The sequence below is a fragment of the Pseudophryne corroboree genome, chromosome 2 (assembly GCF_028390025.1).
Source record: "Pseudophryne corroboree isolate aPseCor3 chromosome 2, aPseCor3.hap2, whole genome shotgun sequence".
Taxonomy (NCBI): domain Eukaryota; kingdom Metazoa; phylum Chordata; class Amphibia; order Anura; family Myobatrachidae; genus Pseudophryne; species Pseudophryne corroboree.
Window position 1 is genome coordinate 228,889,776 of NC_086445.1, and position 26,277 is coordinate 228,916,052.

The 26,277-nt window shown below is 42.4% G+C and overlaps 1 protein-coding gene and 1 long non-coding RNA gene across 6 annotated transcripts in view; one reads left to right on the top strand and one right to left on the bottom strand.

Moving 5' to 3' along the window:
* Positions 1 to 26,277, bottom strand: part of LRP1 (LDL receptor related protein 1) — a 486,645-nt gene that overhangs the window by 149,318 nt on the left and 311,050 nt on the right. For all 5 annotated transcript variants that reach the window (XM_063952427.1, XM_063952428.1, XM_063952429.1 and 2 more), the window contains 2 exons: positions 24,795 to 24,992; positions 2,090 to 2,294 (listed from right to left, as the gene is read on the bottom strand). In XM_063952427.1, the coding sequence (XP_063808497.1) occupies positions 2,090 to 2,294; positions 24,795 to 24,992 (403 nt within the window). The remainder of the gene's footprint in view (positions 1 to 2,089; positions 2,295 to 24,794; positions 24,993 to 26,277) is intronic.
* LOC135011078 (uncharacterized) overlaps positions 16,398 to 26,277 on the top strand; it is a 30,401-nt gene continuing 20,521 nt past the window's right edge. The window contains exons 1-3 of the long non-coding RNA XR_010210247.1: positions 16,398 to 16,543; positions 17,874 to 17,977; positions 22,309 to 22,476. This is a non-coding gene — a long non-coding RNA (uncharacterized LOC135011078). The remainder of the gene's footprint in view (positions 16,544 to 17,873; positions 17,978 to 22,308; positions 22,477 to 26,277) is intronic.

Below are 26,277 nucleotides of genomic sequence, written 5' to 3' on the forward strand. Positions count from 1 at the left end.
TCTTAATACGCTTTTAAATGTCATTGTTTATAGGTTACAGATAACACAATGTGGTGCAACATGAGGCAGCATGGTGGTGCAATAATTAGCTTTGCTCCCTCACAGCCCTGGGGTCATGAATTTATTGTCCTATGAGTTTATATGTTCTTCCCATGTTTGTATGGGTTTCCCCTAGGACCTCTGTTTTCTTCACACAATCCAAAAAACACACTGGTAGGTGAAATGGCTTCTGATAAAAATTAACCCTAATTTGTATGTGTGTCCATGTGGTAGGCAATATAGACTGTAAGCTCCACTGGGGCAGGAAATGATCAGAATGAGTGAATATTCTCTGTAGAGCACTGTATAATGTGTGTACTATAACAAGAACTATTAATAAATATATTTAAAGCAACAGTTAACATGTTGGCTTTGGTCAGCCTAATCTTAAACCGGCCATACACTTCATGATAATCATACAAATCAGATCACTGGTTTAAACAATTATTGTTCAGCATATGGTACTGATCAGTAATCGCTCGCAGCCTGAAATGTCTCAAAAATGATCTGAATCACTTGGTTTTCAAAAACATCAAATCCACTCAGTTATCATGCATCCAACTTCAGGGTGGAGATTGCCTCTGTAAATCACGTAGTATATGAAGGCAATCTGGTTATCAGGCAGTCACTTCCCTGTCGGCTGCACTATCATACAGTATATGGCCAGCTTACATTGATTACTGGAAGCTTGCTTTACTGTAGCAACTATGGGTATGTACAGTATACGCTATGTAGCAGTGATTTTGGTTAAGTTTTAGCAAATCAAAAATACACATCTGCAGTGGAACTATTAAACTACTTGAGAAGTACATAAAATCAAAAATAAATGTGCTGTGTAAAGCAAAGGCAATTCCTAGCAAATACCTTAATAAACATTTCAATATACCTCTGCCAAGTAATTTTAACAATTCTTATGCTCATGAAGTGCAATTATTGGTTTCCCTAAGACAGCCGATGGCTACACTAGGTAGTGTTTTTTAAGCTAAGCAACGGCTAAAATTCTGGCATTCCATTTCTTAACATTTGCAAGAACCTCCCGCTGGTCTGATGAAACAACACTATCAATTACATTCCCACGAGCTTATCTTTGGCCATGACCAATGGAAAAATGTCAGAGGAGCCAGTATTATGCGGGAATTCTAATAGCTGAACCACACATTCCTACCGAGAGATGCTCTTTTCCAATATACCAAGTAAAAAAAAACCAAAAACATATTGTAGGGTTTTGTTTTTTACATGTCTTGTGATTTTTAGTTATTCGTTGCCAACTTAAAGATTCACTTTTCAATTAAATTCATAAGGAAATGTGTTGAAGAAATTGTAATTTAAATCCGGTCCATTGTAGCTACTCTAAATGTATTGGACTCCATGGTATCAATTTCTTGTTAATGTCAACGCCCAAGTAAGAAAGTTGCTTTGAAAAAGTGTTGCTTGATAGAATGTTTAAATGTTAATGAATGCAAAACACACTGTGATCCTCATATTACAGGAGGATCTACTCAAACAAAGCAACTCGGTTTATTAAAAGTTATGGAATAATGGAGCAGATGTAAAGCAGTGATAAATGCAAGGTGATAACGCACCAGCCAATCAGCTCCTAACTATTAATTTACATATTGGAGCTGATTGGCTGGTGTGTTATCACCGTGCACTTATCACTGCTTTATCAGTTCTCCAGGCTTTATACATCTGCCCTAATGTACAGTGAAATATCAAGCATATTAACAGTCACTTCAGGGCTCTGTGACGTGGTACATATAAGCACACTAATAAGATCACTTATCTAGAAAACAATTACTCTGGGAACTCTGAAAACCCAAAAAGTAGCATAGCAAATTATTGCCGTTGCCCAATAATAATGACATACACTCATGATCACCGAGTGTCTTTCTTGTACAATAACTCTAGACTGCTAAGAAGGAAGACGCCGGGGAATGCACTATATTTTTCACCACAGTGTTCCAAACTCCGTGAAAAAAAGAAATGTAAAAAAAAAAATCAGAAAGAAAAAAATATGAAAAAATACTTTAAAGTGACTGTAAATACCAACCCATTTCGAGGATCCAGGGCAATGGCGCGAGGATGCTCAATGTCTCCAGCCAGAAGAGTTGTCCTCATTGTACCATTTAACTTGGCCACCTCAATCTGGTCCAGGTTACTTTCTACCCAATATATATTTCCAGCAATCCAATCTACAGCCAGACCCTCAGGAGTTGCCAGACCATACTGGATTATTACTTCAAAGCTGGTGAGGGCTAGAAGAACAAGAAATGACATGTGGCAATAGCACTGATAAAGAACAACTGTACCAAATACACAAATATATGTAAATATTATTATTTTATTACCACCAGTTATTTATATAGTGCACACATATGCCGCAGCACTGTCCCTGCCCCAGTGGAGCTTACAATCTATATTCCCTATCACATGTACACAGACAAATTCATGCTACGGTTAATTTTTGTTGGGAACCAATTAACCTACCAGTATATTTTTGGATTGTGGGAGGAAACTGGAGTACCCAGAGGAAACCCACACAAGTACAGGGAGAATATACAAACTCCACACCATTACAGCCATGGTGGGAATCGAACCCATGACCTCAGTGCTGTGAGGCAGTAATGCTAACCATTACACCTTCCGTAAATAGCGCAGATATGTATAATTGTGCATGTACTGGTCTCCTTACAGGAAGAGAGGTGGTTTCCATTCATTCATCTCTTCAGCCACTGTGTGGATTATCAGCACCCAGACGTGTGACAAATGTCACCTCTCACACAGAGGGCTTTAGTACAGTGTGACAGACACATATTTGTGTAGCTAAGCTAAATGATGAAGAAAACCATACAACACGCCATTTTCAGAATCAGGAACCACAAGCCATGAAAACACAATGGAGACATCAGGCTACAACTCAGATGTTATCCAGATGATAGGTCAACAGTACTAAGAGCGACAGTCAATAGGTCGACATGGTCATAAGGTCGACATGAGTTTTTTTGCTAGATTTTCACACTTTACCATTCATGTATATTATGATTGGGAATAGAAACCTTTGCCGGGCGCAGCTAGGGTACACGGTGCACTAATTGGGGTTCCCGCTCATTTTTACGGAGTAAATGATACAAACACCCCCCCCCCCCCCCCACAAAAAAAAAACTGTCGGCCTTTTTCCTGTGTAAACATTTTCTGTGTCGACCTTCTGTCCATGTCGACTTTGTGCATGTCAACCTTTTGGGGTTGACCCAATGATCCACACTTAACTCCGATAGGCCCAAGCTGAAACAGTAAACATGTAATTTGAAAGAGAACAAAACTTTACATGCTTGTTCCCTTATATGTGAGAAATACGCACATTTACGGGTATATTCAATTGAGGTCGGATCCATTACGATATGCATTTGTTGGAATGGAACTGACAAGGGCTATTCAATGCCCATCTCAATTCGACTTTAAAAAAGTCGAATTGGAGACTTCCGGTGGGCGGACCAAGAGAAGGCCGCGTTTTAGCAAGAGCTCTCTGTCTCCCACTTCTGAGATCGGCAATTAGTGCGGAGTGAGCGGTCTCCTGGACTCCACCGTAAGCTGGTGACCGCCGGAGATACTGGTGGGCAAGAGGCGTCCGTCTCCCCGGCTCCCCACCGCACCTTTCCCCCGGAACCCGAGCACCAGCTGTGGTGCGCACTGCCCGCTGTCGCTATTTTGGAAGCGGCCGGGCACTCCTGTGGCTGGCTTCCCTGCTGCATCCTCCGGTCTCCTGGCTACACACCGAAGACGTCTGCTGATGGTCCTGACGGCTCACTTACCGTCCTAACTTCGGTGCGCTCCAGGATTAACGCTGCAGCCGCCAGTCCACCTCCAGCTGATTGTCTCTTACAGCCTGCACCACCGGAGGTACTGCTCCTTCTTCCACTGCACCCTGGGACACTAGCGCTCACTCCTCGCTATATGTCTGTTCCCTGCCATTAACCCAGGTTCTGGACTCCTTGCACCCATCCAGGTACGCTGCTTAATTAAACACAGATCAGCATGACAGCACATTAGCCCACTGGTCTGATACTCCCCCTTGTCGCCTGGTGACAGAGTCACATCAGCCCCTATACTCCGCTCACGTTGCTGAGGCCACTTATCCCCTGCAGGCACCATCTTTATTTTCTGGGCTCTACTTCCATCTCCTGTTACACCAGAAGTGCCACTGTTGCGCAGATTGTGGGCTCTCTGATGTTCAGCAGTTAAGATCATAAGCTCTGTAGCACCGGTGGGTGCTTACCTGGGACCGGCAATACCTACAACTTCTCTTATACTACTAATAACTGTGACGCAGTCATAAAGTGAGACCAGCTAACACTTCTGGGACGGTGATCCCCTCATCTGGTTACTCTCAACCCCCCACCTTCAGTTTCCTCTCGTTCACGCTCTACATAGGAGCTTGTGGGGATACCTGACCTCTTAGTGCGCCTAGAGATTGTGCTTGGGGATCTCTCATCGCACGACCACTACATCACCCGAAACGGGGAGTGTTTCTATATAAATCCCCCTCCCCTGAGACCACTGTACTCCACGGTGATACCTTGATTGGCGCCGGGGCCCAAACACATCGCTCCGCTATCAACAGTGACACCTCCTTTGTACTTTGTATCTTGGACTACATTATCCTATGGTCACACCGATACAGTGCAACACAGCTCGTCTTACTTAGGCTAACCATTACTCCCTGCTGGGCAGGATATTTGACTTTTATTATTTTATTTTATCTTTTTTGCTCTCATGGATAAATACGTGGCCAAGAATGCAAAGTGGGGGCGCCCGGCAAAAGTTCGGGACACCAGAGCTTCGGCGTCCACCCCTTCTAGTCCTCCGTCTTCCCCACCAAACACCGATATCCTGGAGGGGGTGATCGATCCTTCTAAATATGCAACGGCATCTGTGGCCAGAGCTCAGGAAATCTCTGATCTGCTCTCCCCATTGTTGGACAAAAAGCTTGCTGGTTTAAAGGAAGCCATTGATTCCACCATGACGCAACTGAAGGAACATAATGCTAGACTTGACGAAGCTGAGCAGCGTATCTCCAATCTTGAAGACAACCTTACTACAGCACGCTCCATCATAGATACTCACAAAACCTCCATCATTGCCATGCAAGATAAGCTTGAGGACTTGGAGAATCGCAATCGTCGAAACAACTTACGTTTGATTGGCTTATCAGAGAATGTCAAACCCAAAGATCTGATCACCTTGGTCTCCTGTTGGTTGCCAACGGAATTGGGCTGTATGGCTGATGGAGAATCGATGATCACTGAATGAGCCCACCGCATAGGCCCTGATCACCAAGCAGATCAACGCAGGCCTCGACCGGTCATCTTTAAATTCCTCAATTATATGGATAAAGTCAAAGTGATGGAGGCGTACCGTAAAGTTCAGGAACTCTCCTATCATGGTGATAAACTGCTTCTCTTCCAGGACTTTTCCTATAACGTAGCTATGAGAAGACGGGAATTCTCACCGGTCTGCAAGATTCTATTTGGTGCAGGGATCCGCTTCGCATTGCTCTACCCGGCAAAGCTGCGGGTACATCACAATGGCAAATCCCACTTATTTGACACAGTGACTGCCTCCAAATCTTTTTCCGACTCCTTACAAAGCTCCTCGTCCCTTGCTTCTAGGTTCGGAGACTGATATTAGACCCTGGCTATGTGAATAGTGAATAGTGTTTACTACATCCCTCAAAACTGCACATATGTATGGCACTATTTTACCGTTGATGCTCTTTATTACCATTTGTATTACTAATGTTATATTACCAGGTTTCCTATATCGATGCTTCCCATGGGACGCACAAGTTATGTTTCTATTCTTTTTCTCTCTCCATTTTTTCCCTCTTCTGCTTCCCTTTCCGTCCCCCCCCCCCCCTTCCTCTGATCGGAAAATGGTATTTGGTTTATATTAGGTTACATGGACCTAAATTCTGGGTTCAAAAATTTTTGAAAATAGGACATACTGCATTTTGTTATATGACAATGTTCCTAATGTTTTTCATGTGGCGTGGGTCGCTCTTGGTTTCCCTACTCGCTGGGATATGGGAATCCTTGATCATTGTTGTGTCTTTGATATCTCCGTCCGAAAGGACAGGTGTTGGTTAGTTTGAAAGTTAACATGGCTACTTCCCCTAGAACTAAAACATGGTTACAATTCCTTACTTGGAATGTGGAGGGTTTAAATACACCAATAAAACGTAGAAAAGTACTGCAGCATCTGAAACGGTTGAAACCAGATGTGGCATTACTACAAGAGACTCACTGGAAGTCTGGGGACCCTAATGTCCTTAGGGATAACTGGATTCAAGACTATAAGGCAGCTTCCTTCTCTTAAAAAAAAAACAACAACGGGGGGTTGTGATTATATTTAACAAATCTCTTAGGTATTCCATTCTGGACACGCTTGGAGATCAGGAAGGCAGGTATTTATTTATAAAGATTCGGATAGAAGGGGAATTGTATACTCTAGCAAACCTATATGCCCCAAATTCAGGACACAACGCTTTTTTACTGATATTTATGTCCGCTTGCAGGATTGGGCCGAAGGACAGCTTATTTTAGGAGGAGATTTCAATACCGCTTTGAACCCAACTTTAGATAGATCAGGAACTTTTAGCAGTGATGGATCCTCCCTCTCCACTGCATTACACTTCCTACAGTCCACTATGAATTTGTATGACCCCTGGTGATTTCAGCATCCAGACAGCCGAGAATACACCTTCTATTCACACCCGCACCACACCTTTTCCAGGATAGACTATTGGCTACTCTCCACAACGTTGTCCTCTAGAATTTATGATACTAAAGTGGAAAATATAGCTAGCTCTGATCACGCACCCACATGGCTCTTTACTCTCCCCTAAAATTACTGCGTATAACTGGAGATTTCCTGCTTATTTATCTACGGCCCCAGATTTCAAATCTTACTTAGAGAGTAACTTTTTGAATTATGTCGATGATAACATTCAGCATACTGATGATATAAATCTCTTTTGGTCAGCTTCCAAGCCAGTACTAAGGGGTCATATCATAGCGTATGTTGCGAATAAACGTAAGACGCTTGCGGGAAGATTCCGGGATTTGAGTATGAAACTCACCAATTCCTATACTTCCTTCCTGTCCTCACCGACAGATACTAATCGTAATATATATCTCAAAACGAAACAACTCTTTGATACATTGTGCACAGAAAGAGCGCAATATACCTTAGATTATCAAAAACACAAATATTTCAGATGGGGCAATAAGGCCGGAAAACTCTTAGCTAGTGTAGTTCGCAGCCAGCGTCCGGTTACCAATGTTCTTACTCTTACTACTACTACTACTCAAACATTAGCTGACTCAGGGGATATCGCTAATGCCTTTTTAGATTATTTCAAAGATCTATACACAGCCCCCCCGGATGACGCTACTGAGGGCATGGCCTTCCTCAGGTCAGCCGACTCTCCTACGTTAACAGAGTAGGAACGGGACTCCCTGTCAGACCCTGTCACTGACCTAGAACTAACCACATTAATCAAAAACCTTGCTAATGGCAAGTCCCCCGGCCCAGACGGACTGAGTGCTGAGTATAAGATGCTATTACCACATGTGACACCTCATTTACTAGCTTTATTCAATTCCATCCTGACTGGTAAGGCCGCTCCTCCCACCTTCAACCAAGCCTGCATCGTAGTATTGCCAAAGCCAGGCAAGGACCCTACCCTAGTGCAATCTTATCGCCCGATTTCCTTGTTAAACCAAGATTTTAAACTTTTATCTGCCCTTTTGGCAAATAGATTACAACCAATTTTGTCCAGAATACTCCACCCATCCCAGACTGGCTTTGTGAGGGGGAGAGCATCGGTACATAATATAAGGCAACTGGTAGCTGCTCTGACAAACTCGGCTCAAACGCCGCATGGTTCGTCTTTATTAGTAAGCTGTGATGCTGACAAAGCATTCGATCGGGTCTCCTGGCACCATTTATTACGAGTACTTTACTGGCAACAGTTTGGTACGAGCTTTGTCCGTTTTTTCCGCACTTTGTATACCTTGCCCTCCGCATTTCTTACCATAAATGGGATGAATACTGATGCTTTCGCCCTACACAGAGGTACCAGACAGGGATGTCCCCTGTCTCCACTCCTTTTCAACCTCGCCTTAGACCCTCTCATTCGGCACTGCTATCTAGATCCCACCTGGCGGGGAATTATGATAAGATCTCATGAACTTAAGGTCTCGGCATATGCCGATGATTTGCTGTTACACTTCTCAAATCCACATGTCGCTCTCCCTAGTTTGTTGCAACTACTGACAACATTTGAATCTATTTCGGGATTCCTAGTCAATAAAACAAAAACGGAGGCTTTGGCCTTGCACCCAAAAGCGGCTCAGAACTGGAATGCTCAATTCCCCTTTCGCTGGGAATATCAAAAAATAATATACCTGGGGCTATGTATCCCCGTGCTTCCCTCTCAACTATACAAGGCTAATTTCCCGCAACTTATTGCGCGTACCCTGGCAGATTTCCGCGCTTGGAAACATTTAACTCTTTCTTACTTGGGACAGTGCCAACTGATCAAGATGATCTCCTTTCCAAGATTATTATACCCTATGCAGATGCTGCCTTTGTTATTATCAGATGCAGATTTATCAGTACTGAATAAGGCTTTTAGTAGGTTTATCTGGGCAGATAAAAAACCTTGTATTTCCCGTTTTAAATTGAGTCAGGTGCCACAGCTAGGGGGTGTCAACTTACCCTGTCTAAGGAGTTATATGCTGGCTGCGAATTATCGTTATGCCGCTGATTGGATACAAATGACGGATACTTTTGCTAATACTGGCTTGGAACAGGCTATGTGTCCTGATATATCGCTTGTTAGTTTGTTACATATGCGCCACTCTACTTTTCCAGATTCACTCAAAGATAATCTCCTAATAACGTCCACATGCACTGCATGGAGGCTCGCGCGCTCTAGGTTGGGCATCTCCAGTCATAACACAATCTTCCTCCCACTATCTCATAATGTTGGATTTCGGGGATCTACCGTTAATTTCACGCTAACCAATATGACTCAAAAAAACGTTCGATTGTTATATCAACTGTTAGATCAACAAACACTCAAAATCCTTTCCTACACAACCATCTGTGAGAAGTTCCCTCAAATACATATTCCTTTATTCGTATATTTTCAATACATAGTTATATTAAAGCCGCATTGGCTGCCTTAACGGAAACCGATAAAACTAATGGTTTGGATAAATTACTGAGATTGTCTTCAGGAGGGACTCACTCCACATCAACACTGTATATGTATATTAGAAAGACTTAACTGGGAATCCAATCAAACGGGATTGTCTAAGTGGTCTACTGATTTCCCATCTATCACAATCCCCACAATCCTTCAAGCCTTCACTCGATTGAATAAATGTCTCATTTCGGCCTCCTATGCTGAAATGAATCATCAGATATTATTGTTCCTACATTACACCCAAATTAAGATTTCAAATGGGTATAGCGCCTGACTCTAAATGTTTCAAATGTGGTAGGGTGGATGCTGACATATACCATTGCTTGTGGGATTGCTCAGAGGTGTATACATTTTGGAGTTTGATCCAAGCTTTTATTCGGGAGAAATTAGACTTCAACATTGAAATATCTCCCGAGTGGGCTTTTTGGGATATACATCTACCACACCATAGCCTCAAACCGACACCGGGGCAACGTGTCCTCTTGGCTAAGATAGCCGCAGCCGGTAAGAAAGCTGTCCTCTCTCAATGGATATCCACAGACACACTTACCCTGGCCTTATTAATGCCTCGTTTATCGTTTCTGTTCCACATGGAATGGTTAGAGATGGCGATAGACAAAGAAAAGAGAACAGAAAAGTTTTTTGATATCTGGCTTCCATATGTTCGAATGTTACCCGATTCTGTAAAAGATTCCCTCAGACAGGCTATAATACTCACCTCTTGGTATAATCTAGAACACCTCGCTATTGGTTCTCCACCCTTTTAACCCTTCTCCCTGAGGTATCACCCTCCTATTAGCTTTCATAGTGCCTGCCTTGCTCTTTTATTTAGGAGGCTCTGAGACCCCTGTTGAATGGTTACTCTTTGGGCCCTGACCTTCTGTTTTAACCGTATTATTGGTGTTACCTTCACGCTACCCGCCATGTGTTATAAGTCTTTTGTCTTGTTATATGTATTTTCATATTTCTGTATTGTGCAGTTGTCCAATAAATTGTTTAAAAAAAAAAAAAGTCGAATTGAAATGAGGGACCGGAGAGGGGGGAGAGCCGCGGGCAGACGGGGCACCGCAGGAGGATGTGGCACAGCCGCCAGACCTCACGGCAGCGTCCACCAGGCTCCAGCAAGCGGTACCTCACTTGCTGGAGCCGGGTGGACGCTGCCATGAGCGGCGGCTATGACACATCCTCCTGCAGTGCTGTAGCGCTGTAGCGCTGCTGTCCCCCGCCTGCCTGCAGCTCTCCCCCGTCTCATCCTCTCAGGTCCCTCATCTCAGTTCAACTTTTTTTTAAGTCGAACTGAGATGGTCGGAAACGGGGCCAAAACTTGTCGAATTTGGCCCCGTTTCCCTCAGAAGCACGCAAATCGGCGGCTATACCGCCAATTTACGCACTGTTCGACAAGTCGAATTCCCCGACTTGTTGAATAAAAATGCTGGGGACTGAATAGGTCGGAACCCCTTCCGACTAGTGATGAGCGGGTTCGGTTTTACTCGGTTCTCAAAACAGAACCTTATGGGCTATCCAAAACACGTGACATCCGTGAGCCATTAAGATGCTGTTTTGAGAACCGAGTAAAACCGAACCCGCTCATCACTACTTCCGACCTGAAAAAGTCGAAAACTGCCGTCTTTTCGACAAGACGCCAGTTTTGACCTTAACTGAATATACCCCATAATATGTCAGAGATATGTACACACATTACAAAACACATGAAAATTAGAACAACATTTATGACACAGCAGTATAAAAAAAAATAATAATGTCAAAGTACTATTATGTCACACCATGAACAATAAGGCTTTCTAAATGTGGCTATAATTGGTCTACGTCACCAATACCATTCTTTAGATGACTGTATAGCCAGTCACAGACCTATATATGGGATAGACCCTCTCAGTTCATCCAGCATTTTGTAGCCATGAGCCAATTTGTTAAAGGCTAATGAACATTTAATCATTGAAAGACAGATTAGTGGCGGGATGCAATGCAGTCAAAGATTGCTGGCGGTGTGGGTTGCCAGCCGACCTCAGAGGGTTTTTTTTTATAAAGGGACAATCCCTTACAAGGCATGGTTTTGTCTTGTAAGTGACTGTCCCTTAAAAAAAAAACTCCAATATCGTCCGGCAACCCGTACGTCCGTCAATCTCGGACTGCATTACATCCCACCAGAAGGCTAAAAAACTAAACTCTACCTCTTCTACAACCCAAATACAGACTGACTTCTCCATTACAGACTCTCTCACTGCACTGATAAGAACCTGAGCTATTTAAAAGTGCATTACTAAGTGTAACAGACCTTTGTATCAAAATGGTTAGGAAAAGCACCAGGAAAAGGAAGCCAGTGTGGTTCACAAAAGTAGTATCAACTAGTGTGAAAGCAAAAAAGATGGCTTTTAGGAAATACAAACAGACTCAAAATAATAACGACAAAGAGGAGTATCTGGACAGACGGAAGGATGCTAAGAAAGTGATCAGACGTGCAAAGGCAGAAGCTGAGGAGAAAATGGCCCAGTCAGTAGATAGAGGGGGCAAAACTTTTTTTAAGTATATAAGTGCAAGGAGAAAATCAAATGGAGGAATAATAAGACTTAAGACAGAGAGTGGGCATTTGGTGGAGGGAGACAAGGCAATAGCAGATCACCTAAATAATTATTTTTGCTCAGTATTTACTACAGAAGAAGGGATGGGGCCACAGTTAAATTGCAAGGACATTCATAAAAATAAGGTAGATGAAAATACATTTACAGAGGAGAAGGTCCTAACAGAACTTTCAAAACTAAAAGTGGATAAATCAATGGGACCAGATGGGATACACCCAAGGATACTCAAAGAGCTAAAAGATGTCCTGGTTACACCTTTAACAGAATTATTTAACCAGTCACTAAATACAGGTGATATTCCAGAGGACTGGAAAAGAGCAAATGTAGTTCCACTGCACAAAAGTGGAAGCAAGGAAGAAGCAAGTAACTACAGACCAGTAAGCCTTACATCAGTAGTAGGGAAAGTAATGGAAAAACTATTAAAAGAAAGAGTAGTGGAATATCTTAAATCAAACAACTTACAGGATCCAAAACAGCATGGATTTACTGGTGGGAGATCATGCCAAACAAATCTTATTGACTTTTTTGACTCTGTGATGAAAATAATAGATCAAGGGGGAGCTGTAGATGTAGCATATCTAGACTTTAGTAAGGCATTTGACACTGTCCCACATCACAGACTGCTAAATAAACTTGAAAGCCTGGGGGTGGATTATAAATTAGTGAAATGGATAAGAACCTGGTTGCAGGATAGGAAACAGACAGTTGTAGTTAATGGAGTGCAATCTATGGAGGGAAATGTTACCAGTGGAGTACCCCAGGGATCTGTACTTGGTCCAGTTCTCTTTAATATCTTTGTTGGTGACATTGCAGATGGTATTGAAGGGAAGATATGCCTTTTTGCAGATGATACAAAGATATGCAACAGGGTAGACACACCGGGAGGGGTCAAACAAATGATTGATGACCTAGGTAGGCTTGAGAAATGGTCAAGAACGTGGCAACTACAGTTTAATGCTAAAAAATGCAAAATCATGCACTTGGGTCTCAAAAACCCAAAGGCTAAGTATAGTATCAAGGGTACTATAATGGAAACTACTGAGGAGGAAAGAGATTTAGGAGTCACTATTTCAAGTGACTTGAAGGCAGGAAAGCAATGCAACAAAGCAATGAGAAAGGCAAGTCAGATGCTTGGTTGCATAGGGAGAGGAATCAGTAGCAGGAAAAAAGAAGTGATAATGCCACTGTATAGGTCATTGGTAAGGCCCCATCTGGAATACTGTGTCCAGTTCTGGAGACCCTATCTCCAGAAGGATATAAATACATTAGAGAGTGTACAAAGAAGGGCAACTAAAATGGTGCATGGCCTACATCACAAAACTTACCCGGAAAGGCTAAAAGATCTTAACATGTATAGTTTGGAGGAGAGAAGGGAAAGGGGAGACATGATAGAAACTTTCAAATATATAAAGGGTCTTAAAGTTCAGGAGGGAAACATTCTTCAAAGGAAAAGAAGTATTAGAACTCGAGGGCATACATTGAGACTGGAGGGGGGGAGGTTCAGGGGAAATTTAAGGAAAAACTACTTCACAGAAAGGGTAGTGGATAAGTGGAATAGCCTCCCATCAGAGGTGGTAGAGGCTAAGACTGTAGGGCAATTTAAACATGCTTGGGACAGGCATATGAATATCCTTACAAAGAATCAAGATTAAAAAAGGGTTGAGATTGCCTAAAGGATAAAATAAAAAAGGGGCAGACTAGATGGGCCAAGTGGTTCTTATCTGCCGTCAAATTCTATGTTTCTATGTTTCTATGCTCTAGCTCAGGGATGGGGAACCTTCGGCCCTCCAGCTGCTGTTGAACTACACATACCAGCATGCCTTGCTACAGTTTTGCTATTTGGACATGCTAAAACTGTTGCATGGCATGGTGGGATGTGTAGTTCAACAACAGCTGGAGGACCGAAGGTTCCCCATCCCTGCTCTAGCTCCTAATGAGCCCTACAGAGTGTCCAGCGTTTAGCTTTATGGACGCAGCTAGACACCCACTTGCTGTACTTTAAGCGAACACAATATCAGGGGTTTTTTTTTCCTGATTGTTATTTTTGTATTATTGCAATCACTGGTTTGCACAGTATTTCCCAGTCATCAGGTCTCATTTTTAATACACTAATACATTATTTACTTAGAACGGATTTAAAAAAATGATTCAAAGGGGCCAAAGTTTTAATAATCATGGCACGGCAGCGATTATTAACAAGAAACAGATAGAAAATATCCCAACAATTGGGGTCATTGCGAGTTGATCGTAGCCCTGCAAAATTTTGCAGGGCTACGATCATGTCCATAGACGTGCGGGGGGACGCCCAGCACAGGCCTATCCTGCCCCGCATGTCAGTACCGGCTTCCCCAACAGAAGTGCAAAAACATTGCACAGCAGCGATGCTTTTGCACTTTAGGAGTAGCTCCCGGCCAGCGCAGCTTTAGCGTGCTGGCCGGGAGCTACTCATCGCTCCCCGGCTGGCAGCGGCTGCGTGTAACATCGCGCAGGCCGCTGCGGCCCGCCCTCCGCGTGGTCCAGCCACGCCCACGAAACAGCGGGCAAACGCCGTCGTTTCGTCACCCCGCCCATCGACCGCCTCTTCCTGTCAATCAGGCAGAGGCAATCGTACTGTAGCGTCGGCCTTCGGCCGTCTGGCATGCGCCGGCGCCGCGCAGTTCTGACCAGATTGCACCGCTGCGATAAACTGCAGCGTGCAATCTGGTCAGAATGACCCCCAATGTACTAAATTTAACACACGGGGACAGCGGCAGCGATAACTGGTGTCCCCTGGGAGTTACATCCCCGGCATATTGGTGGAGTCTCATTTGTGTAACTCTCCTCTGGGGAATATGACAATGCACATGTGAAGTAAAATGAAGACGAGAACAGCGCTGGGGGTATATGTACCAAAATGTACATGAAGAAAAAAAATCCAAATACATGGAGTTACATTTGGGAATGTATATATCAGGTGATGAACTCCCTTCAGTTAGACCAGTCTGTATGGACTTGCCTAATATTGTATGGTTACTTGTAACAATCTGATTGTGATTTAGTGTATGGATCAATATAGGTTATTTAGCATGTGCTTTTAAAATTAAATAGTCTTATTTACCAAGCCGCATTGTGAATATTTTTCAGCATGCCCATTGTGGTACATATACCCCCAGACTGTTCTCTCCTTCATTTAACTTTACTTGATATTTTTTTAAGAGACTAACACAGTCCTTTGAACAGCAGCCATAGGCAGCACTGCTGCTATCACCCTTTTTTTTTTCTTTGTGCAGAAACTGCACGTGTAAAGTGTCAGGTTTGGGAGCCGGCTGGAGGCTGGGGAGAGAGATCTTGCAAATTCTCTTTCCTCTGAGTGAGACTCCATAAGCTTTAATGGGTTTATGCCATCTGATGGTGTAAACCAGTGGTCTCCAACCTTAATTGGGGTGTGAGCTACTTTTGGAAAACCTCTGAAGGAGCTACCCCCTCCCCCCAATGCGCGTGCGTTCCTGCGAAGGTGGGTGTGGCCTCACAACTACAAGTAATGCCCCCCCCCCGCGTAGTGCCAGATACACAAATAATGCCCCTCAGCCGTGCCAGATACACAAATAATGCCCCTCAGCAGTGCCAGATACACAAATAATGCCCCCCAGCAGTGCCAGATACAATTCCCCCCGCAGTGCCATTTAAAATGCCCCCCACAGTGCCAGATAAAATGCCCCCCACAGTGTCCGATACAGTGCCCCACACAGTGCTAACCCTTTCTGGCTTCTTCTACTGCCGTCGATGCTGCTCCTCCTGTATGAGGGACGGAAGGGGAGGAGAGCGCAGCGTACGCCTCTCCTGTGAAGTCCGGAGAGCGGCTGCGGTGAGGGTGACAGTCTCCGGCGGCGGCAGGCATTTAAAATATGGTGCCGGTAAGGGAGCCAATCAAAACTCGCGGTCCAGCAGCCAATCAGGTGCCACTGCTGGTCCACGAGCTATGATTGGCTGATGGCCGGCGCCATATTAAAAATGAATGGAGGAGGAGTGCCAGTGACTGCCCAAGCCCGTGCGCTCTGTGAGCTACCAAAAATACTACGGCCAGCTACCGGTAGCTCGCGAGCTACGGGTTGGAGATCACTGGTGTAAACTAAAAGGGCCATTCTCTGAGTGGCGTCTGTACACAGGAATGTATATCAAAGCAAAAAACAAAAAAAAACAAAAAAAAACGTTTGCTAGAGATGCCAGTTTTCTTAGGTTTATCTTCGTTAGAAACCACTGGATGTAATTAAAGCAAATTGATGGAAAATCTTCAGAGAACGGATTTTACACAACTTGCCACCCCGATTTTTTCAGTTTTATGAATGCAAATATCTTCTGGCTGGTGTGATAATACTCTAACTGCATGTGTGATATCCCATAAAAAAAAAGACATTTTTGACAACAGTGTAGTTGCCTGTGCCATTTTAAATAAAGTTTATTTAAAAAAAACAACCAAAAAACGGAATAGCAGTTTGAGAAGAGTCAGTTGGAGCCGTGGCGAGGACAGAGCTGGTGACGCCATTACGCAGAGACGAGCAGCTGAGAGAGGGGAGACAAATAAGCTGAAAGTTGCATGAGAGAGAAAGCAGAAGTGCAAAATTCAGCAGTGGGAGTGCAGCAATTAACAAGTAAGGTAAGAAAGGATGCTGGAAAGAAATAAATTGCGCTTAAGATGAAAGCAGCCCACAGCCAGTGGTTAAGGTGACAGCAAAACCTTAAGCACATAACACACACAAAAAATGACACCACTGTTTACATAGGCGCTTACTGACAAAGAAGGGGTCGTTTGTTGTTTCTTTCGTAACCTTCTTGAATATAAAATATTGTAATTTACATAAATAAAAGAAACACACAAAAATAGTGCAGATGGTAATGTTCAAATCATTGATATGTAGAGGTGATGATATCAGACTCCTACCAGAAAAGATGGTCAACTCAAATGTAGACGAACAGGCAACCATATGGAGCGGACAAATGCCAGTCATGCAGTCTCCTTATGTTTCCCACAATACTCCATGTTTATATAAAAACAGGGAAAGAAAACTCTGCATAGTGTAACACTGTATTTATTTGCATAAAAACATTAAAAACACATAAAGTGGGTATGGACTGGACTCTCACCAAAGATGTTAGTCTACAAGTAGAGTAGATCAAAATCACGTGTGAATACATCACAGGCGTCCCCGGACAGATGTTCCGCACACCGATGTACTCTGTGTATAATGTGTCCCTTCTTTATCAGTAAGCGCCTATGTAAACAGTGGTGTAATTTTTTTGTGTCAATTAACAAGTAAGAACGCCATGACACCCTCAGCAAGTGTCAGAGACAGGAGAGTATAAAGCCTTTATACCAGCGCTGATTTGCCTGCATTGGAGGCGAAACTGCCTCAGCAACATCTATTGATTTTGTTATGTAACAACAAAACCGGACCCCAATGTGCACATAGAGAATCCCTGCAGTGACACCAACGTTATCTGGGACTTAAATATTGTCTGCATAGATTGATTTCTATTATTAAGCAACATAGTATTAATCTCAGATTTCGTTATATTGCCATTTGTGTAATGACTTAAAGTGTATATGGTGTTTGTGGTTAAGTTGCTTGAATCAAATCTTTCCCTTCCTTACTGTAATCAGTTCCTTTTCTGGGTTACGTAGTAAACCATTTATTCTTTCATGCAAAGCCCAGTCTGCCTTTCTTTGTGTCTGGGGAAAACTTTGTCTCTCTGCCAGGAATAGGGAACGCTGCTGAAGGAGGAATATCCCATCAAGGTATCCCTGATATCCCTGACCTGTTCCACATAGTTTACACACTTGTTATACCAGGGTATTACACATGTAGTGTGAGCTATATATCCGGCCAGACTATAATTAACAGGTACAGGAAACGTGTATTTATTATTACATTAGTAATCAAACAATAACATTTTAATTATGCATACAATATATTGGATATGTTTAGGATGCCGTTAGTCGATATCCTGGCGCCAAAATCCCGACATGCGTCCAGAATACCAACATCAATGGAAATGCACCATGGGAATCCCAACAGCCGGCATGCCAAACGTAAGTATGCCGGGTACTGTTCCGGTTAGAGGGTTAGGCCGTGTTTTTATTTTATTGGGTTTCGGCACCACCAGGGAGGATGAGGGTTAGGCTGTGGTAGTATGGGGGTGAGGGGTGAGGGGGTGTTACCTTTAGGCACCACCAGGGAGGGTGAGGGTTGGAGGGGAGATAATTATACTTACCAGACCCATCGGAATTCTCCCCAATGGGATGCCGCTGTTAGTCTTTTGACCATGGACTTCCCGAACGTCGGTGACCTCTACACCCCAATATATTATTCAGTATATAATAAGGAGCAAACATGATTTAGAATTTGAATAACAGTGAAATTATATTTGTATAGTAATTGATGGAGACATTTGTGGTGGTGCAATAGAATTGGTTTTGCCATCATTAATTTATAAGGCCCCAATTACCAGAAAAACAGTATTTCCCCATCCTATGTTTAATGTGCCTCTTTGTTTTTGCCTGGCCAGACGGACAGCTAAAACGGCACGCAATATAAGAATTTTTTTAAATCAAATCTTTGGCAATTTTGGATTCTAAAACCAGATATAAATAACCAGGGATTTGCATTTTAACTTTCCAAGCTGTGGAGTATTACATCAGATGGATTAAAGGCCAAAACCTCTGGCAATACAGGATGTTGTGAGTTTGGACTCGCTGCTTAAATCACACTTGATTACACCATGTTCTAAAGATATTGTCTAGCTCAGAATATAATTAAACTTGATAGCTTGACTGAATTGTGGAATGTATGAGGTTATATGCACCTTTCCATACGCTCACAGACTTTGGCAGGAACTGCACAACCAGTAAATGTGAAGTTACTAAAATGACATGGTGTTGAGGGTGATCACAAAACTGGTATAAGCATTGGGAAGGGAGCTGGAAGGTAGGATAGCTTCTTGCAGCGTCGGAAGGGATACATTTTCAGTGTTTGTAGTTTAAGTGCACATGGGTTAATTAGGTTGGGATTCTGTAAAGTTTATAGGCAGTAGCATAGCATTTACATTAGCACATCAAAGTGACAGAAAGGAATATTGAGCAGACATTGAGCCTATTTCACAATGCAAAATAGCCTTCTTTGTTTTGCTCTGTACCTGATGCTCTTTGCTGGTATCTAGGTGCACTTGCTTTCATTGAGTAGATCTGCACCAAAAGAAGGCTGTCAATTAACCCCTTCAGTGGTGACTATTTTTACTATGTCACACCTCCCAGGGGTTGGTTTGTAAATGAATTACCTGCTCATTGCCAGGGGTTTCATGCGCGTTGCCAGGGATTTCACACACTGGGTGTCAAGCTCGTTTCCAGGGGTTTCATGCTCTGGGATCCATACTCATTGCCAAAGGGAATGCTCTTTGCCAAGGGTGTGTATATTTGCTGGCGTGACATCACAACGCAACCACGTCATTCCACAAAGCTCCGCCCACCGAGCAGAGCATGGCTATCTTCCGGAATAGCCAGTCTCCCTTGTGCAGCTGGCTCCGGAGATTTTCCAGGCATGGCACTTAAGGGGTTAAAGCAAGTGCAGCTAGATATCAGGAAAAAGCATCAGTTACAGAGCAAAAGCTTGCACCAAGAGGTGCCCACAGTTTCCCATGGAAATATAAATCTGAGATTATAATTGATAGAGTGAGAATACTGAAGAGTAATAGAGGTGAGAAGGGGGGAGGATTTTGGAGACATAATTTGCCGCGTGAAAGGGCACACCGTTATTTCCACTATGTAAAAGTACTCCACTCTAGTGCTTGGGTCTCATCCTTTAAGTTCAAAGGGATGCACTTAGAAATATCATTATCTGCAATCGTGACACTGTATGTTTTTTTAGGAGCATGCAAATCAATGTTAAATGATAATAATGTCACCTTATTCCCATGATTGATTTAAATAAGGATAAATGGAGCTGTATCTTACAAGAAAAATTTAAACCAAATAACTGGGGTGTTTGTAGAGTGGTAGAATGTAGAGTCAGCACCATCGACACTATATCCATTTAACAATAATAAAAGGTTTGGTGTTTGACATAAGATTGTGCTCATAGAGGAAAACTTTATGTCTTACACAGTAGGTGTCATATCAGTATTTTTAAAGGACACAGATAGTGAGCATCTGCCATAGTGGCCACAGACACAGATATTGGATTGGCTACAAAACTGCCAATTTAGTTTGACAGGACACTCCCTCAGTACTAGAGTAGGCTGAATGGTTAATACTGTAGCTAGAAGGACATAATTTCCAGACCCCGTAATCTCTGGTGGTATTACGCTGGTCTTGAAATACCAAAACTGTGTAACAGAATCAGTGTATGTGACCAGCCTCAAATCTGAAGGGTCAGTATTTACAGTGTTCTGTTATCAATGGCAAACATACCAAGTTCTATAACATATCACCATAATTCAACATGTATGCTAGACTTTATGGTTGTTTAAGGGATTCGGCAATCGTTATAGGTTTCATCTCAGCATGGCAAAATACCCATCCTTTAATAAGGCTTAGCAGCTACTCTGGATCAGCACATTACTCTGAAGTGATGGGAGAAATTACTAACATCCATTGGAGTTCCAAAGTGATATTGTTGAATAAATCCAATAAAGCCTAGTAACAAATACCTACAGTAAAGTAAAGGATTGTAAAGGATTGGAACATAGAAAAAGTCAACACCCCAGCCCAGCTAAAAATGCAATACCTTAGACTTTGTACATGTATTTCATTTATGAGATACAGTATAACAATCTGTTTTATTGAACACTACCATCCCAGCCTACCATAAAACATAAGAATACACTTATATCAGGTTTAGTGTAAAATACCTCCAAATATCGAAACTACTTTATATAGAACCGTAACCCCTTTCTTCCCAGAGTTATATCACCTTTCCCCCCTAACAACCCCTCTTTCCTCCTATTTTTCCCTTTAATACCCTCATAATAACATAATACTTTATTTTTTTTTTATTTTTTTTAAATGGGTTTGAATTTTATTCTAATGCTAAGTTTACAGAATTACAACTGTGCAACTCAGGTACTTTTGGTAAGACTCTTTTACCTTTGCATTCATGGTTTCTTGCTGTTGTGCTGCATTCATTCAACAATGCTGATAAACATTTCCTTATGCTGGTATATTAAAACAAAAAGCTTTTATAAAGCATAGTGACTCTTGTATTGTTTTTACAAATGTTCAAATTAATATTTTTATTTTTTTTGCTATAACCCTGGGTAACAATGAATAAAAATATAAATATACTATCTAATATATAAAAATGAAAATTTGTTCTTCTGTCTTTCTATACAAATCCACAGTTTACAAGCGAAGAACGTGAAATTTTACATACGCGTGTATTAAAACACGGCGGAGGCAACTAAAACAATTTGAAATCCCTAGCACCCCTTGGGAGGCAGACAGCAGCACAGAGTATATCAGGAGACAGCATAAGTTCGGAATTGCTGGAGCTATGTACTAAAAAATTGGTACACATGCCATACAATCTGGCAACAAACACTGTGGGGGGGTTAGACACACCTAGCACTCCTAGGGGTGAGGCAGCAGCACTGAGTATTTCAGCAGACATCATAACTCTGGAATGCCTGCAGCAATTTACAACAAAGTTGGTACACATATGACTTACACTCTGGAAACAAACACTGTGGGGGCTAGACACCCCTAGCACCCCTAGGGGTGGGACATCAGCACAGAGTATGTCAGCAGAGAGCAAAACTGTGGAAGGCCTGGAGCAATTTACACCAAACTTGGTACACATCTGACTTACAATCTGGGAACAAACACTGTGGGGGTAAGACACCCCTAGATGTGGGACAGCAGCACAGAGTATTTCAGGAGACAGTATAATTCCCGAATGTCTGGACCAATTTACAACAAACTTGGTAGGTACACATATGACTTACAAGCTGGGAACAAACACTGTGGGGGTAAGACACCCCTAGCACCCATAGGGGTGAGGCAGCAGCACAGAGTTTTTCAGCAGACAGAATAATTATAGAATGTCTGGAGCAATTTACACCAAACTTGCTACACATATGACTTACACTCTGGGAACAAACACTGTGGGGGTAACACACCACTAGCACACATAGGGGTGGGCCAGCAGCAAAGACTATATCAGGACATGCATGATATGTCAGTGATGACAGGGCTGCATGTGACAGAACCAGTGACATGATGTGAGGAGGGGAATGCAGTTAGCACAAACCCACACACTGAGAGTTATATAGTGGAAGTAGCACGGTCCCCCAGCAGCACAGAGTATATCAGGAGATACATAATGTGCTGCGCTATATAAGAACTGTAATTTTTTTTTTATAATTTCACAGGAACACTGATATGATGTGAGGAGGGGAACGGAGGCAGCAGGAAGCCACAGACTGAGAGTTGTATAATGGGAAGAGCAGGGTCCATTGGGGGACCAAAAAGGGGTCCAGCCACTACACATAGTGCGTCAAGGAAGTAATATATGCCTATATACTAGATCTCCAACCAACGTAAGTTAACGAACAACTATCATTCTAATTTACCATCCTCATCCCGTAGCGAAGCACGGGTATTCAGCTATCTACGATTTTATTTATACTGTGTGTTTAATATTTAATTTTTTGAAAAAGACATTCTTAAAATCCCGGCCAACGCAGGGTACTCCAGCTAGTGTTACATAAAGTAAACATACAATTCCATCCAAATTTCCAGATGTCATTCGGCTATACAATTAATGCATGCAGGAAATAGAGAGATCTGCAGCATGTAGACAGCTTGTGCAGCAAAATGATATATTGCCATTTTATACATTGATATTATAATACTATCCTGAAATAGTGATCATGGTTTACTGCAAGTCTTCCTTTGCACTACCTCAGTTTTACAAGCTAAGACTAGTAAGCTGTAGACACACTGTCTGTACGACATAACGAGAGCCCAGCCCCAGTCTGTCTATCACAATTTCACACCGTTTCAGCACATAAATGTGCACTGTTACAGTAAACTTCTAAGCAGCCAATCTACTTGCATACAACTAAGGGAGAATTAGCATTTTGTTTTCCCCTTACCCTCCTTCTTGCATTCGCCATCAGCCTATAATTAGCATTAACAGCAAGCTTTGAATACTAATTAACTCTTGTATCATGATTAATGTTTTCCGGCTAGGAAGGGTATCATTAAGAAGATCGTGATGTGTAATGCAGACCAGACAACTCTCTAAGCGGGATGCTGATTTGTGGTAATAGACTTCATGATCACTGCTGAATAACTTTTAATCAGCCCTCCTACATGAAACACCCCATTTTACCCTACAGAGACTGGCTGGCAACAGACTGCTATGTAGCAGACTCTGTTATAAATACCATGCTTATATCGCCTAGAATTCCACTACTACGGGGTCAATTACTAAGCGCAAAAAGCTTAGGGGCAATGCAATTAGTCGCATTAACCTGATGCCCTGCAGCCGGGCGTAAGGTCTTTGGTATTCAATTAACCGCAGAAATTAAGTCACGTCAATATTCAATAGGATTTTCTCACACCCCCATAGCAGAGTAAAATATATATTTTAAGGAACAAATGTTGGGGCTTGATTTAGAACCAATGAGACAATGCTGTAATGATTAATAAGGCAGTAAGAAGGTTTTAATTATCTTCATTTGGCTAGTAACTTACATGTCATTTTTGGGGTGGTATTCTGTAAAGTGCAGAATAACTGGTTAACAGACATGGGACAGGTATATTGGTATATTGTATGGATAGGACAAGTGTTTTTAACATTGCAGGTGTTTAATTTTGAAAAGTGGTTTAAAAAGACTCAAAAATCAGCTTACAGGCATTTTTATGCATTCCTAAATTTTACTAAAGCATTTATTTGCTGACGAACACTACCTTGCTAGCACTGCTTTTGAAAAATGGGAACCATTTGAAACCTTTTCCGACCCCAATATTTTTTATTTTGCCCAGTAATACACATTTACTGTTATCCAATATTTATTTGTAGTTTTTTTTTTTTATTATAGAGTATAGGCTGATTTATCCATTCTTACCCATAACATGGCTATTACCAGCCCATGTTACACTGTGAGGTGTTTGTATTTTCTTTAATTGGATAGCACATGTATGGGGAATGTGGATAGCCGCATTAATTGGAAATTGGTCAACATAGGTGCATTCATTTCAGCAAGAAAACTCTCACAGACAGTTGGATATGCCCTCAGATGTATCACAAAATCCCCTTTGTTGGCACTGTGTAGCTCGATTTAAGCAGGTGCACCTCAACTTTATCTTTATTTAATCTCTGGATTAAATAAAGTGTTTTTCCTTTTAAGAGTTTTAATTTTAATAAGCATTTTCATGGTGTAATGGATTTAAATTGCTGTAGAAAAGCACAGTGGTTAGCAATGCTGACTCACAGAACCTGGGTTATGGATTAGACTCTAACCTACCCATATAGAGTAAACGTACTCCCTGTACTTTTTCAAGGGTGCTCCGGTTTCATCCTACATTCCAAAGGCACAGTAATGGTTAATTAGAGTCTTACAAAATTAACCCTATTTGCAGAAGATATATTGGGATGGTACGGACATTAGCGATTGTATATTTTCTGAAAAGCACTGAGTAATATGTAGATGCTATATAGTTAGCGGGTAATAAATAATGGTTAAATTTATCTCCACATTTTGTTTTACACTTGGCAACTGCTATACAATACCATATGATTACCAATTATATCTTTAATTAGTAATTGTACAAATATTCCTTGCGCATAGGAGCACATGTAAAGCCCTGACAATTCGGAATGTATGAACTAAGCATAGACTGCACTTACCACCACTTTCAGACAGTTTCCCACGATAGATCTTGTCCTCTACCACGTCAGTCCAGTAGAGGGTGCTTTGGTTCAAGTGGAAATCAAGTGCAATGGTGTTCCTCAATCCTGGCACAAGGACACTGTAATCACCCTTGTTCAAATCTATCCGGCGGATTTCATGGCGATTTGAAAATATAATAAATGGTTTAAAGGGATCTGGAAAACAGAAGGGGAAGATGAAAGATGAATGGGTTACATGCAAGTGCTGGATTTTGAAACATGAAGTAAATAAAATAAAATAGTAAAAAAAAAAAAAATAAGAATTTACTTACCGATAATTCTATTTCTCATAGTCCGTAGTGGATGCTGGGAACTCCGTAAGGACCATGGGGAATAGCGGCTCCGCAGGAGACTGGGCACAAAAAGTAAAAGCTTTAGACTAGCTGGTGTGCACTGGCTCCTCCCCCTATGACCCTCCTCCAAGCCTCAGTTAAGATACTGTGCCCGGACGAGCGTACATAATAAGGAAGGATCTTGAATCCCGGGTAAGACTCATACCAGCCACACCAATCACACCGTACAACTCGTTATCTGAACCCAGTTAACAGTATGATAACCGTAGGAGCCTCTGAAAAGATGGCTTCCAACAATAAACAACCCGATTTGTTTGTAACAATAACTATATACAAGTATTGCAGACAATCCGCACTTGGGATGGGCGCCCAGCATCCACTACGGACTATGAGAAATAGAATTATCGGTAAGTAAATTCTTATTTTCTCTGACGTCCTAGTGGATGCTGGGAACTCCGTAAGGACCATGGGGATTATACCAAAGCTCCCAAACGGGCGGGAGAGTGCGGATGACTCTGCAGCACCGAATGAGAGAACTCCAGGTCCTCCTCAGCCAGGGTATCAAATTTGTAGAATTTAGCAAACGTGTTTGCCCCTGACCAAGTAGCTGCTCGGCAAAGTTGTAAAGCCGAGACCCCTCGGGCAGCCGCCCAAGATGAGCCCACCTTCCTTGTGGAATGGGCTTTTACAGATTTTGGCTGTGGCAGGCCTGCCACAGAAAGTGCAAGTTGAATTGTACTACAAATCCAACGAGCAATCGTCTGCTTAGAAGCAGGAGCACCCAGCTTGTTGGGTGCATACAGTATAAACAGCGAGTCAGATTTTCTGACTCCAGCCGTCCTGGAAACATATATTTTCAGGGCCCTGACTACGTCCAGCAACTTGGAGTCCTCCAAGTCCCTAGTAGCCACAGGTACCACAATAGGTTGATTCATGTGAAACGCTGAAACCACCTTAGGGAGAAATTGAGGACGAGTCCTCAATTCCGCCCTATCCGAATGAAATATCAGGTAAGGGCTTTTATAGGATAAAGCCGCCAATTCTGATACGCGCCTGGCTGAAGCCAGGGCCAACAGCATTACCACTTTCCATGTGAGATATTTCAAATCCACTGTGGCAAGTGGTTCAAACCAATGTGATTTTAGGAA